Below are 16,418 nucleotides of genomic sequence, written 5' to 3'. Positions count from 1 at the left end.
CTTTTAAGCCACTTGGCAACCACAGCTTCCAATGGAAGCCCCATATTTCTGACTGTTAGTCAGATGCAAACTCTTAGCCCTCTGTAGTCCATGTTTACTGGGGCAATGAGGAACACAGATGGGACTTCCTAACATCTCCAGTATGGTCTGATGCAGCATAATGGAAGCAGACATCATACGGAACTGCTGCAGTTCTACAGGATTCACTTAAGTTCTTCGGGATGCTCACACATACCCACAAAATCAACCAACACAGTATTTACCTGCAAGCTATAGGCATCCCTTATGGTGTTAAAGACAACAGACATAATGCCAATGTATATGCTCACTTCTGCAGCGAGACTAATGGAGGGCCAGGGCATCCACGTGGCAGCTATAGTGTAGCTATAGTTGTGGTGTCAGATTCAACTCCTCTGCACCGGCAGAGTGCTCAAAGAATCCAACTGAAACCACCACCTTGCTGCTACAATCTGCTTGAACTCTGCCGAGCAGTCGTGTATAATCTATTCCTGCTAGCGTAGAAAATACCCATCCTTCACATCGAAGTGGGACGATATACACCAAACATACAGCAGCCATTCTTTCCTATAAGTGGGTAACAAAATATAGGTGTCTCAAAGGACAGCTGTATGTTATGTGTAAGTGAGTTGGGTATATCCCGGGTGACCTGTGGAGCTCCTAGTACATTGCAGACTAGGATTCATTGTACTCAGCAGTGTTCAGTTCATTATAGGAAACGTAGTCTATCATGGTATATAGTTTAGGTATATAGTTTATTGTGGAAAATTGGTATTTTTACTTAGAGGAAAAAGCAAAATCCATACTGAGTATTCATTTGGGCCATGAAGAGACACCAGATATGAAATACAGCCTATCTGCCTGCAATCCACACAAAAGTGCACACACTGCATCTGCTAGTTTGGAGACTGTATCTTTGATGTAAATGGCAACATTACTAAGACCCTTCTTTGAGAGAAGGGGCCAATATAATGCATATCTCAAGGGTATACATCAGGACAACCTCTTTTGTATATATTAGAAGAAAGAATATATTAGGGAAATGCCTTTTATTTCCAGAAAAGCTAAGAAAAAGGGAGACTTTTGAGAGCTGGAGTGTTTTTTGCCCTTTTTTATTTCCCCTCGAACAGTAACCCAAGCATGCGAGCAAACAGGGGATGTGCAGCACAGGCACAGCAGCAATCTCTCAAGCAGCACTTTCCATAAACCTGGGTTAACATCTGGACCGGCAGCCATGTGGAATGAAGAGTCGAATCTCTGATGCTCGCTGCAGTGCAGCAAAGCACACACCAACGACCCCGGGGCACTCCTCCTGCTGTGGAGGCTCCCATTGACACGTGAGCTGGGGACAGAGAGGTTTATCCTCTTCCAATTGCCTGCAACTCATGTTGCAGGCTGAACTTGCTGGGTTTGTCACCGAAAACACAAAGCTTCTCTGCATCTCCTGATGTATGTTTAAAAAAAGCAGCAAGGCCTTTCACACAAGGTTCATGTTCTTATTGTTTGCTTGAGCGTTTCTGATTTGTTGGGGGGAAGAAAAGACCCTTGATGTACGAAGTTGGGCTTAACTCCCCAGAGCCCAACTCTCCCAAGGTAACTCACTGCTTCAGGGTACTTTACCTTCGTGTGGGGCTGGGTCTTGATGGAGCCGTATTCATATTTCTTCTTTCCGCTGCCTTATTAATATCTGAAAAGAATAATCAACCCATCTGTTCAATGCTACGGAATAAAAACAAAATCATCAGCACATTTCAAATGAAAGCAACAACAAAAAAACTACAATGACAACCAGATGGTGTAAGAAAATCCATTCAGCAGACACACTGTCACTTGGGCAATTTTTATTAAGTTACGGCAGTACATTGTCACGGTTTCGTAAGGAACGTCCCTCAGTTTTCTAGCTGACACAGTTTGTATAAAACGGGTTATGTCAATGCTTAACACTCTGCCAAGTCACAAACTTAACAACTGCCCCTTCCAAAAGGGGAAACGGTTGTCTTCTAAACTCTTGGAGAGCCAGCTCTAAGATTCTTTTTTGAGGGAAGGAGAGTGGGAGAAAGAGGAGAGAGTTTAAAAAAAAAAGAACAAAGGCAAATAATTCCACTTTATGTGACAAAGAAGCAACAACTGGACCCTGCTGTCTTAAGACTTCCAATATCCCATGAAGCAGGCCTACTTTTAATGTGCCTTGTGTTGCATCCCATTAGATAGAATCTTCCAGAATGACATGTAGGAAATTAATTTTCTTCCTAAACAAAGTATATTATATGTTAACATCTATAGCCCTCACAGATAAGTAGCTAAGAATAAGAATTGGCATTTGGTATAATAGGGTTAGATAACAAAACACTTCACATAAGAAGTTTTCATTAGAGAAGACTGGCATTTACAACTAGGTAAGGGAGAACAGTGGAATCGTACAAACTTACTTAGAAAAGCCAATTTGTGCAGTTAAAGCCTGCTTGCTAAATACAAATCTGCTTTGCAAAAATGAAGTGAATAATAAAAACACCATGTATAAGAAAGAAATGATGAAGTATCTAAAGAAATGTACCCATCTATGTCCAAAGATAACACAGACCAATTTTTATATGACTTAAAAATGAATAAATTCATTCATAATTTCATTCTTTAGTTGAATGAAGAAATAAAACTGTGTCCTGCTATGGTGTAGTTTTGTTCCCCTTGTTCCATATTAAGTGATTAGTAGTGTATCTAATGACATTAAATGGTATTAAGCACTCACATAATTAGAGTGCTTTAAAATTGTAATTATGTATTTAAAAAATTCCAACCAGAGTCCTATGGTGTGAGAGACTATAGTAATAACCAGAAATTTAAGAGGTCTGGCACAGACTTTACCCCGCTATTTGTCAACTTTTGAGTTCCCGTTCAAGTGAGAACGATCTTCACTTCCATTTTAAGTCAGAGTTTCTATTATGTCTAGGAGAAGAATGACTTTTGATAAATTGAAGGTAACATAAATTTAAACAGTAAGAGAAGCACAGTCCACCCTAAACTGCCTCTCACATTTTCAATTAAGCAGACACAAGCTATCATCCAGCTATATATCCAAGAGAAATGAAAACATGTGTCCACACAAAGACTTATATGCAAACTTTCATAGTAGCATTATACATAATAACATATTCAAAACTGGAAACATTTCAAACGTCGGTCAACTGGTGAATGGATAATCAAAATGTGTTATATCTATAAAATGGAATACTACTCAACAACAGAAATAAATGAACTACTAATAAAAAAAATCAGAAAATAATATCTATATAGGACTTGGCCTATAATCTCTGATCATGGCTTTGGTATGGCAAGTGGCACTTTCGCAATTTATAACCCTCAAAGTTAATGAACATCTGAATTACGCATTATATAATGATAGGCCTTACAGGGAACACCTAACTCTCTTCTATGTAATTGTGAAGAATATCAGTTCAGGTTCAGAAGGGCCTACTGACCTAGTCTGCTCTTTAATATGGAGTGACTATGATTCAGAGAGAAATGTAATCTCTTCGATTGTTGAGGTAGTTTTCAGAGTATCTCTGGAATACACTGAGGGTGGTGGTGGTGGTATAAAGATTTCTTCTAAATAAACACTGTAACTCCCAGTAGGATTCTATATATTATTAATTGGTTGTGAATAAAGAAAACTCACCTAAACATTGATTGACTTGAACATTGATTATGTTAGAGTACAGAACATAGGGTACTCTTTTAGTAGGGAAGTTTCTATCAATGCCATATAATTTGCCCATATGATATGAAAAGGACTATTACATTGTGTAATTATATCCTGTTCTGTGAGCACCTACATATAGGACTGCAGAGACCAAAGCAGTCATGTATGACATACCTCTGGGGCAAAACTGGTTCCAGTTAGACTGAAGGAGGTAAATATTTTACTTTGAAGTTAGTGAAAAGTTTTTGTAATTATTTGAAATATTATTTAAAATTCAAGAATAATTTATCTTTTTGTTTTTTACTTATTTTTATTTTTAAATTTTTTTTTTTTTTTCAACGTTTATTTATTTTTGGGACAGAGAGAGACAGAGCATGAATGGGGGAGGGGCAGAGAGAGAGGGAGACACAGAATCGGAAACAGGCTCCAGGCTCTGAGCCATCAGCCCAGAGCCCGACGCAGGGCTCGAACTCACGGGCCGCGAGATCGTGACCTGGCTGAAGTCGGACGCTTAACTGACTGCGCCACCCAGGCGCCCCTACTTATTTTTATTTTTTAGAGAGAGCACATGCACAAGCAGGGGAGAAGCGCATAGGGAGAGAGAGAATCTTAAGTAGGCTCCATGCTCAGTGTGGAGCCTGACGCAGGGTTCAATCCCACGACCCCAGGATCATGACCTGAGCTGACATCAAGAGTTGGACGGACGCTCAACCTACTGAGCCACCCAGGCATCCCAAGATTATTGTATCTTTAAATAATTTTGATTGTAATTTGCCTCCTCATCGAAGAGTCTAAAGCAATTATACTTTGATGATGTGACTTATGTTCTGCAAAAAAGAGAACTCTCAGACCATTTTCTTTTTTCCCTTACGCCAAGTGTTTGGTTATTCACAGCTATTTAAGAGTTCCTTATACTTCCATCTTGGATGAGTTATAGAGAAAATGAGACCTGGAAATTTCTGATCGTTTCAGTGCCACCCAAGAGGGCTGCTCAGGTTACAGGAGAGCTGGGGGGCAGGTTTCAGTGAGAGTTATGAAAACAAAACTATCGTCACCACCAATCCCAATACACAAAACATCCTAACACATGGTCACCCAGAACTTCTGGAAAACCTATGAGTTCAGAAATACAGGAAGAATAGAGAAGCTACAAAAGTACAAATAACTTCAGGGAGCTGATCAGACAGTATAGCAAAGATTTAAAAAGTCAAGGGAAAAAACCCTTGCCCCATTACTTTTTTTTTTTTTTTACAATTTTTTGTTATACAACTTAATAACCCATCAACTGGGAGGCTGGAGGTTCATTTGAACAAGTTTCTCTTTGAAAATGCAAATACTGGGACTGGGAAAGAGGGCTTTTGTATTAATTAGTTGAATCAGATTATTTTCTTCCTACATCCTTTCAGAGACATATAGTCCTATGCCAAGGAAATAGAAATGACATTAATGTAAAGGAAAAGAAAAAAAAGAAGGAAAGACAATTTGGGCACCTTTCTGGACATTAGGTAGGGAACATAATGGGAGAAAATGTAACCAACAAGAGGGTAGTGGAAACTTTAATGCTTCTTTCTCCTCCTGCTCTATCTCATTCTGGCCAAATGCCTGTAAGATCAAAAGTCAGTCTCTTAGTGCCTCTTTCACCTCGGCCTGGTTGGTACCTCTATACTTTGTTAACTATACTAGCAATGTGAGCACCACTGGAAATCACCATCACTACGAGGTACTTTGGCCTGAATATTTTCTAAGTGGTTTTCTGAAAATGGTTAAAAGCACTTTTCAGGTAAGGATTTTTAGACAAGAAAAATAACACCAACTGAAGGGATCTACATAAAAGGAAAAAAATTAGAAAATAATCTAGAAAACATGATGTCACAGAGGAAGTGGCAGAGCTGTTTTAAGTCACAAAAGACTGGGTTAAAGAACTTTCAAAGAACAACACAATGCCTAATGTACAATTTTATTTTAGACTAATATGCTAGACAAGGTTCACACAATGGTTTTTGTATAATGCTATAAATAAAAACGCATGTTTCATTCACAGCACCAAGAGCTGCTTTGCTCTTTTTATTAAAAATTTTTTTTAATTTTTTTTTTTTTTTTTGAGAGAGAGAGAGAGAGAGAGAAGGAATGTAAGGAGGAGCAGAGAAAGAGGGAGACACAGAATCCAAGGCGGGCTGTAGGCTCTGAGCTGTCAGCACAGAGCCTGACGCAGGGCTCAAACCCATGAACCGCAAGATCATGACCTGAGCCGAAGTCAGACGCTCAACCGACTGAGCCACCCAGGTGCCCCTTTAATTGTACTATCATAAAATCAATTCCTTTCAACTTAAAACCAATTAATTTTTTTTTTTTAAATTTCTGAGACAGACAGAGAGAGAGAGAGAGAGAGAGAGAAGACAGTGAGAGCAGGGGAGGGACAGAGAGAGGGAGACACAGAATCCAAAGACAGGCTCCAGGCTCTGAGCTGTCTGCACAGAGCCCAACGTGGGGCTCGAACCCATGAACTGTGAGATCATGACCTGAGCCAAAGTCGGACGCTTAACTGACTGAATCACCCAGGTGCCCCTTAAAATCAATTTTTATCACAAGCTATCACAATGGAAAACCATAAAGACTACGCTAAATAAGTGCAGTATGAATCGCTGCACTTAGTGACACTACCACCATTGGCTGTTGAAAGAATCCAGAAGCCTACACAATTTTGTCAAGTGATTACAAATGAAATAAAATTCTCCAAAGCCTTAGCTGAAACCACCTAAAAATCAGTTACCACTAAATTGAAAATATATGATTATAAAGATAATGCCACTTGGAAAATCACACTGACAATAAAGTGGTTATCACACATCAAATGCCCCAAATCGGGAGAGGAAAGGACAGCACTTCTCATTTAAACTATACTTGTGAAGATGACGTTGACGGTATAACATCAGGAATATTATAACCAGTTATACTATAATGAGTTAAGGATAAGAGACTGCTCTGCTTGTGGTTTCTAAATCAACCCTTTAAGCTCACTTTAAAAACCATGCATTCCCTCTTATTTGATTATCTCCTTCATTCTCTAATTAAAATAATTATTCTATCTTTAACTGTATTAGATTATTATTCCTCAGTATAGGAACGGGGGAAACAATGATAACTTATATTTACAGAATGCTGACTCTGTCCCAGAGTCTGAACTAAGAACATTATGTGCATTACCTCATTCAATCCTTTCTACAACTCTTGGAGTTAAGTACTATTATGATCTCTATTTTGTGAATGAGAAAATTTGAAGTTTAGAGAAATTAAATGACTTATCTTAGGTCACATGATCATCAGGAGACAGAGCTAGGATTCAAATCTAGGTCTGTCAGACACCAAAGTGCTTAAACATTATGCTATGCTGCCCCAACAGGGAGTGGAAAGACAGGGTTTCCATTATGAACACTTGCTAAGGATCAAACTGATAGAACCTGGAAAAGGCCCAGTCTATGCTAGTCACTCCAATGTTTAAGTACCCCAGACACCCACCTATCACCTCAAACCAGTGTTGGTCCTTGAACAATGCAGGGGTTAGGGGCACTGAGCCCCAAGGACCCCAAAAACTTAACAATAGCCTATTGGTAACCAGAAGCCTTACCGATAATATAAACAGTTGATGAACACATATTTTTGTATGTTATATGTATTATATAATGTATTCTTACCATAAAGTAGGCTAGAGAAAAGATGTTATGAAAGAAATCATTTACAGTACCAAAAAAAATTTTGCACATAAGAAGCCACACAGTTTAAACCCATGTTGTTCAAGGGTCAACTGTACAATGTTTCTGGCTTTGCTACTGATATTCTATTCACTTCAACACTTCAGACAAACATTCTCTACCAACATTTAATTTCCTACCCCTTTTACTTCTTTTCAGGAAAGAACACTTGCCTGGGATCAGCATATCAGAGTTCTAGTTCTACTTGGTGTGTGTGTGTGGGATGTGGTTAGTCAAGTCATTTGATTTCTCTGAATCTGATGAAGTGGATATTCCACCTGTGTTGGTTATGTTGATTCAAGGAGAACATCAGCTAAGAGAAAAAAACTCACTAATTTGGATTCACAAAGATTGAGCTAATCTAAACTAGTAAAATAGTCTGAGCTACAAAAAATTTCAAGTATAGGTTTATTTAACACAGGTAAAATTTCAACTAAACGGTACAAGTAGAGATCCTTATAGAACTAAATTAATAAACTGGAAAGGATAGTTCATAACCAGCACACCAAATGCATCTAGGCCTACTATGTACTATGTACCATGCCTTAGACATATGGAAATAAAAAGGGTAAAGTCTCTGCTTTAAAGGAGTTCGCTGCTTAATAAAGGAGAGCAGGACACATACAGATAATCATAATATAATCTAAAATGGGTTTATAGCAGAGATAATAAAGGCCTAACTCTGTGTACATGGGTGTCGCAGGGGAGAGGAACAGGACAGAGAGGAGACTGGAAAGAGTAAGGGGCAGGGATGGCCTAAAAGTAACATTTAAACTGAGTCCTGGAAGATGAATAGGAGTTTACCAGAAAGAGAGAAGTCATTTGGCACATGCAAAAGTGAAGGAATGGCGTGAAGAACATAATTAGAAATACTATAGGAAGTTTAGTGTAGGGAGTAGGGGGATAAGAGGAAGAAAAGAGGAATTACAGATGCAAGCCAGAATCGGAAAAAGGTCACAAAAAACTTTGTTACTGAAAAGCAAGAGCTTGGTGGCAAGAGGGCCTATATAAATTGAGCTACCATAACAGAGTCTCAATGAAGCCAAACTAATGAAGGCTTACTGTATGTATATTATCTAAAAGGGGGGGGGGGGGCAGGCAAGAGTATTTAAACCTCACACCTTAAAAATATTGCCTATTCAGGTACGAGGCAAATATTTAAAAGGTTATCTTCAGTAAAGGGATATAAAATAAACTGAGGGCCAGAGTCAGTAATTAATAGCTAACAAAAATGAGTTAAACCCACCGTTCAGGAAGAAACGGACAACCAAGCACCCTTCCTTAGTTTTCTTCTAATATCTTTTAAAAAATGTAATGTGGTAAAAAACACACAATATACAATTTATCATATTGACTATTATTTTCTTAAAAAGCAAGCTCTACACCCAACATGAGGGTTGAACTAAGGATCAAAAGTAGCAGGTTCTACTGACTGAGCCAGCTAGGCCCCCCTCATATTAACTATTTTTAAGTGAGCATATTAAGTTTATTCACACTGTTGTACAACAGATCTCCAGAACTTTTTCATCTCATAAAACTGCAACTCCTTACATCCAGTAAACAATTCCCCATCTCCCCTCTCCGCATTTGTATACATACACATTTTTTCACTCTTCACACTGCACTCCTTTACTGAAGATGTATCAGCACCACCTGAGAAGATAGTTAAACACATTTTCAGGCCCCATCGCAAACTTTTAGAATCTGAGGATGAAGCCTAGGAATCTGTATTTGAACAAGCTTCTCAGGTGATTCTTGGCAGGTATTTGAGAACCATATTCTGTTTATCCCTTTAGCTTATGTACAACATATACTTAGATCCTCCATTTAGAAACCTCTTTAAACTCCTGTATTCAAGGGGTAATAACCCATGAACATAATCTGTTACAAAGAAAATGTCATGACAATGGTTAAAATCTGTCAAAGTACAACCGCTGGAAACAGTAAACATAATCACATAGCTATCCCCAAAGGAAATGGAATCATCAACCCAAGTTTCCATAGTACTAAAGATAGTATCCAATTATAAGGTCTGTGCCCCTGCTCCCCAAGGAGGAGTGTGCACCAACACCTTCTCTTCGATTTCATCTGACCATTTTAAAAAGTACCCTGAAAACTTACGTGTCTTTTCCCTATTACCTAGTTATGAAATAGCAAGAAAAATATTAACCACTGAGCTTGCCACTTTTTTTTTTCAATGTTTATTTATTTTTTGGGGGACAGAGAGAGACAGAGCATGAAGGGGGGGGGGCAGAGAGAGAGGGAGACACAGAATCGGAAACAGGCTCCAGGCTCCGAGCCATCAGCCCAGAGCCTGACGCAGGGCTCGAACTCACGGACCGCGAGATCGTGACCTGGCTGAAGTCGGACGCTTAACCGACTGCGCCACCCAGGCGCCCCTCGAGCTTGCCACTTTTTGATAGCATATTATCCACTTCTTTGGCTAATAAATGGCAAACTACCAACTAAAGTTTTCTCTAAATTCTGCCAACTAGACTTGTTGGTATTGGTTTGCTGGCAGGGGCTGAAACTCCTGCTTCTTCTGAGGCAACTGGTTTTCATATCTAAATGCATCTCTCTGCAAGAAGAGAAAAATGGTCACACACAGAATTTCATATCCACACCGCTAAAAGCAAAGTGGAGCAAACCTAAATTTAATAAGCAGACCTGCAATCTTGGTAAGTCTGCTGTCTTTGTTCACATGAAAGTGAAATCATCCTACTGATGTGAATGGAAGGAATTATAATATTGAAAACTGCACAGATATTCTAACTATTGCTATTACCTCTAGTCCAGACTATCAAGCCAAAAAACATTTTAAATTACAGTTTTGCTTAAAATGTATACAACCATAAACCAGAGTTGTTAACTCCTATTAGTAATCTGAGATACGAACAGATTAGTACTAGAATCTACTTCAAACTTCTATTTCCAGTGAAAACTCATTTTCTAAAGCCTAAATCAGAGGTCCTCAAACCTTTAATGTACGTAACAACCGCAGGGGTGGGTTCTGAAAGGCAGATTCTGTAGCCCCCAGAGCCCCTCCAGAGACTGTTCAGTTAGCGGGGGAGGGGGTGGCAAGCTGCATCCACGGATATGTATTTCCAACTAGCTGTTCTAGTGACTCTGATGCTGTCCTACTATAACTTTTCCAAAAAAAGGTTCAGTTCATAATCTTAAGTTTTTGTACTGAACGGAATCACATTTTTCTTAGTTTTTCTTTTTGATATCAAGAATAATTTCCAAAGAGAGATTTAAAAATAAATTTCTTGTATCATCTCTGATGCTAAATACATGTTATTATTATCTCAATCTCCAACTGCATAATTAAGTATATCCACTTAAGGCCAAATTACTCATAATTCAAAGTTCTCCAAAGCTTGCCCACTAACTGTAGGATCAACCTAATCTTCAGTAATTCAATAATTCTAGATCCAAACCAGGGAACCACTCAAGATATTTTATAGAGATAAAGGTATAAGACTGCTTTATAAATGCTCTCCAATGCAACCTAAGTTTTCCTGATCTTTCCCTAAAGTTGTCGGTCTTTAGGCAGGTCAGTAATAATGTTGTTTTGAATTGAAATAAAGGGAAAAGAGTCTTATGGTGTGCAAAAGTGCTGATTCTTTGAAGAGAATTATTTTCTTAACAAAAAAGTAATTCGTCCAGCTGACCTATTATCTCTTATTTTTTTAGTGATAAAGAATGAAAGCATAAAGAATGAAAATGACCATCCCTATAAATATTCATATCTGGTGGTAATAAAACCACCATTTAAAAAGCAGCAGGCATGCTGGTATTATATATTTAGCTGTCAGTATACTTCATATTTCCCTAATGTGCTGCTGCTTCAGACAGTGGCCTTACCCTGATCCTTTCATTAACACTTCTCATTAATGAAAGTGGAATAGAGGGTAATTTTCTGTTGGTCACTGCCCTTTTAACTTCTTGAGAGTTTAACTCTGCTTAAGCCAAATAGTCTGCACAAATGCCTATGCTGTTGACAGGACAAATCTTTTGGCACAAAAAAAGCTGACTGAGCTTTAGAAGCACTTGTCTCAAAGACACACGGTAATCATTAGTAAACCACAAGGTATAGAGAAGAAACAGTGTGGCAGAAAGAGTAGTCAGGTTTGGGAGAACACTAGGACCCAAGATGTTTGTAGGAGGATAGCAAGAGAAAGGCACCAATGATATTTTCCTCTCTTGGACATCTATAGCGCCCATGTTTAGCATATTAACCTCTTTATCTCAAAATTTCCCAATTTTGCTTGACCACAAAATCTTTTATCTTCAACAATACCTTGAATATGTTCTACTAAATATGTGATTTGGGCAAGAAATCTAACCTGAGTCATTATTTCCTCATACGCAAAGAAGATACAACATCAGCCTACCTATCTCACAAGATTGGCGGGAACAAACACGTTGGTAACGTACACCTGCTTTGTAAATCATACGTGCTGCTGGTTGTATGCTTTCATTACCACTAAGAGTAATAGTGAGTTTAGGAACAGACCTTTCATTCTCTAGGGGAGTCAAAAACAAAGAAGCAACGATAGTTGAAGAGAATATTAAATACATTTCCTCCAACGGTTTCTCATTCTTAAAAGCACAACTGAATTCCAGTAATTCTCACAGCAGTAACAAGCCATACAAAAGCACTGCCATCTGCAGGCCACAGGGATGGAATGCTTGCAACGGTTCTTAAGAATGAAGTTTCAAGCCACCAGGCGCTCCTGTTCAGCACACGCCTGTAGCCTCTGCAACGGACTTAGCTTTTGAGCACAGGGAGACCGAGGCTCCTTTTGCTGAAGTTCTGAAACTGACTTGAGTAAAAAGTTCTCCTGTCTTCTCTACACAGGACCAACGCTGAGAAATGTGAAGAAAATCACTCTGGCCTTCTGTAAGTACTACATTGTGCTCATACCAAAGTAACCCCAAGGAGTATGGATTTTTTTTTTTTTTAATACAGCCCTTGAGGAAACACTTTAATGATCCGAACAGACTTTTTTGAGTTTCCTTTCAATGAATTAGAGTAAATCTGCTCTCTCACACATTAAGTTTATGAACTGACTACAAACAGAACAGGCTGTTTACATAAGTTAACCAATCAATGCCTCCCTTTCTTTGGAGGACCTAATTAGCTTTATTCAACAATTCACCAATATGACCTAGCAAATCAAAAGGAGCTCCTAATGCCTTCCTTTTTTTTTTTTTTAATGTTTTATTTATTTTTGAGAGAGACAGAGACATAACGCGAGTGGGTTACGGGCAGAGAGAGAGAGGGACCCAGAATCCGAAGCAGGTTCCAGGCTCTGAGCGGTCAGCACAGAGCCCGACGCGAGGCTCGAACCCACGGACCGTGAGATCATGACCTGAGCCGAAGTCGGACGCTCCACCGACTGAGCCACCCAGGTGCCCCTAAAGTATATTCATTTTTGAGAGAGACAGAGCGTGAGTGGGGGAGGGGCGGAGGGAGAGCCCGATGCGGGGCTTGAACTCCCAGACTGCGAGGTGGTGACCTGAGCCGAGGGCGGACGCTCAACCCACTGAGCCACCCAGGCGCCCCAGCCTAATGCCTTCCTTAAACGTATGGTGTTAACCTGCCTGTAACATTGGACAACCTGCACCTAGGAAAAATTCTTCCACGGGGCCTTGAAATACGGTTTCTCCGGCACATTCTACAAGGAAAATTACCGTTTCTATGCTTTAGGTTAAAAGATCGTGCCAGAGGTTTCAAAGAGCATCTGGACGGTGACAAGAGGAGCTGAAAGAAACACAAAGAAACCAGAACATGGGAAGAAACATGTTAAATAGCCGCGTGATCTCCAATACCCACAGTGCAAAAGCTTGGGTTTTACGGGTTGGAAAAAGGCAACGTGAAAGTTAGTTTTCACACCCAGACCGACTCACACACAAAACATTACATCTACAGTCGTCAAAAGCCCAAACGGCTCCATCGTCGGGTGCAGAAAGGGTCAGGAGGCTACCACACCACAACACGCAACGAGAAAACGGAGGCGGCACACCCCGTGCGCTCGAGCCGACGCTTCGTGCAACTCCGTGGGACTGCCACTTGTAGGTCAACACCGACAACAGTTTGCAACGAGAAAGCTGCTCGTGTTACCACCCCCGAAGATCCTGGGGGGCATTTCACGGAATCCGCCAGGCTTCAGAGAGAAATCCTGTGCACAGAGCGAAAGCCAGGACCGCAATGAACCCCACACTCGCAGGGCAGCGTTTCCCAAAGCGTGGAACGCACAATAATTTCAGCAGGAACAAGGACGCGCTGTTTATTTTAATAGACAGGTATTTATTATTTTTTTTTTATGAGCATTGGAAAAATAACTGGCTTTCCATCATACGGTTTGGGATTTACGTTTCCACCTTAAACAAATGTATTTAAGAAGGAGGAAAATAGAGGCAGTTCAAAGGAAAAAATTAACATTTGGGAAATAAACAGCAGTACAGATGGTACACGGACGTAGAGGTGCAACGCGAGAGACTGAAATCTGGGAAGCGCCGTCTTTAAAAAAAAAAAAAAAAAAAAAAAAAAAAAAAAAAAAAGCCCCTGGCGGGTAGTCGGGAGCGGAGTGCCCTGGGTCACACTTGGGGCGCTGGCTCTGTCGCTAATTTCCGCGAGAACCTCGGGCACAGTTTCTTTCCCCGTCCTTTGGGGCCGGGGTCCGCGTTACAAAATGGGTGGGGGCGTCACACGACACGGAGGCGCCTCGAGGATGCTGTCAAGGGGCGGCGAGGAGGCGGCGACAGGGACCAGCGCTCGGTTCGCCGCACGGCGCTGCACGCCCCGTAGAACGCCCGGAGAGGCGGGCCGCCTCGCTCCGAGTTCGAATCCCGCCTGCGCCACCGACTCGCTGAGGACCCGCAGGCGAGCGACTTCACCGTTTCGAGAAAGGGGCGCGGGGTGTGCAGCCCTACCCTACAGAGAAGCTCGGAGGACTACGGTCGGCGGTTCGCGCACAGAGAGGCGGCCGCGGTGCGGCGCCGCCCGGACCGGAGCCCACCACGGGCCGCCCGGGCCGGCCGGGCCTGGGCTTGACGGGAGCCAGAGGCCGCGCCCCGCACCGGGCATGCGCAGCTCCGCGCGCACCCGGAGAGAAGCCGAGGCCGCGGCCGCGGCCGCGCGTCGAGCGGGCCCTCCCGCCTCAGCCTCCCCATCCGGCCCCGGCCCCCTCAACCGTCGGCCGCAAGCCCCACGCCTCGGCAGACGGCCACCGCATCCCGGCACTCACCGCTACCAGCGCGGCGGGCTCTCGGCCGCTCCTTCGCCTCAGGCCCGCCCCTGCCGCCTCCACCTCAGCCCACCTGCCCGCCGTAGGACAAAGGCGCCACCAACCGACCGGCGCGGGCACGAGGCAATGGCGGCCGGGGCGGAGAGTGGGGGCAGAGGGCGCGCACGCAGCGGCAGGCGCGGCAATGTCGCAAGAGCGCGCGGGTTTACGGCAGGGCTGAGTTGGGCGTCGATCTCCTTAGCAATGAGAGAGAGGAAGTAGCTATGGGGCGGCGGTTGAGAACGCTAGGGGTTGCCTAGTAACGGCGTCCCCCGCTAAGGATGGGTCCCGGGCCTAGTTCCCTGATCCCAAGAGGCTGCGCCTTTCTTCTAGTCTTCGGAGCGTCTTCCTTCCATTCTAACTGTGGAAACGGCTCACTTAAATCCTGAAATACTTTATTTAGTTTTTCATAAAACGAAACAAAACCCGAAACACCGTTAGATATGTGTATTGGAGAGTAGCGTACATACTCCTGCAACCTCCGGATCTCAAGGAACAAAGACAGCAGAGAGGTAGAGAAAATGTTTTATTTAAATTCACATTTAAATAGGCAGTGTACCCTATTAATTTCGCTGGCAAGAGGCAGCTTCTGGTGATAGAGTCACAGGTTCTTTTCGAGTTATTTCTTCCTGGAATATTTATTCAACGTCAAAAAAAAAAATTCACGGAATGTAGGTGCTGACTGTGAAGCATGTAAAATGTTGTATCGTTCATTTAACTCCCAGAATAATTTGTCGGAGGGAATGGAGTTTGCTCACATGATTGTAAATATTATAATCACAGCTATTGCTATATGAATCAGGTAGGCTTTTTTATTAGTTAGGAAATGCCTCACACCCTGTGGGGGTCTAGTTTTTCTCCTTGTGAACAGTGCATGCCAAGCAAACACGGTGGCTGTGGAATTTGAACGCTATGGGAAGTCAGATTTCTCTGACAACCACTCATTTGCTCATCCCTTCACTCGTTTGCTCATTGAATGTTTACACTTACTAGGTGGCCCTATGCTTTATTAGACACCTACTTTCAAAGCACTATCATGAGCAAATGCAGACCCATGTCTTCTATCTTGGAGATTATTGCCTAGTGGAAAGAGAAAATAGGTGAATTATCACACTTGAGTGTGTAATTACAGGTAAATGCTTGAAGGAAGGAAACAGGGATGCATTGTATTGTCTAGTTTTTCTCACCTGTGACAAATGCAGGGTGTGCCTTATGCCTATGGACAAATACACTTGGTCTTTAGATCTTTAATACAAAATTCATCATGGCTCATTTTCTTCATCTGTACAATAAGGATGATAATAGCACGTGCCTCTGGGGCGCCTGGATGGCTTACTCGGTTAAGCGTCCAACTTCACCCAGGGTGGTGATCTTGCGGTCGGTGAGTTCGAGCCCCGTATCGAGCTCTGTGCTGACAGCTCAGAGCCTGGAGCCTGCTAAGGAATCTGCGTCTCCTGGTGTCTCTGCTCCTCCTCCACTCACACTCTGTCTCTCTCTCTCTCAAAAATAAATAAACAAAAAAATTAAAAAAGAATAGCACGTGCCTCATAAAGTCAGTGTGAAGTTAAATTAGGTAGTAAGTATCATACACAAAGCTCTTAGATTCATGCTTAGCTCATCGTGCAGGTTCATCAGCTCATAGATTTCTTATGATCCCAC

The 16,418-nt window shown here is 41.8% G+C and overlaps 1 protein-coding gene across 3 annotated transcripts in view; it reads right to left on the bottom strand.

Annotated features, from left to right (window-relative positions):
- Positions 1 to 14,864, bottom strand: part of NCOA5 (nuclear receptor coactivator 5) — a 31,299-nt gene extending 16,435 nt beyond the window's left edge. For 2 of the 3 annotated variants that reach the window (XM_047852224.1, XM_047852226.1), the window contains exons 1-2: positions 14,721 to 14,864; positions 1,639 to 1,705 (exon numbers count right to left, since the gene is read on the bottom strand). In XM_047852224.1, the coding sequence (XP_047708180.1) occupies positions 1,639 to 1,676 (38 nt within the window). In that variant the 5' untranslated portion in view covers positions 1,677 to 1,705; positions 14,721 to 14,864. The remainder of the gene's footprint in view (positions 1 to 1,638; positions 1,706 to 14,720) is intronic. The other variant, XM_047852225.1, reaches the window with a different exon arrangement.
- Between the last annotated feature and the right edge of the window lie 1,554 nt (positions 14,865 to 16,418).

This window comes from Prionailurus viverrinus, chromosome A3 (assembly GCF_022837055.1).
Source record: "Prionailurus viverrinus isolate Anna chromosome A3, UM_Priviv_1.0, whole genome shotgun sequence".
NCBI classification, from domain to species: domain Eukaryota; kingdom Metazoa; phylum Chordata; class Mammalia; order Carnivora; family Felidae; genus Prionailurus; species Prionailurus viverrinus.
Note: the sequence above shows the minus strand (reverse complement) of the source record. Positions and strands in the feature narration are given on the sequence as shown.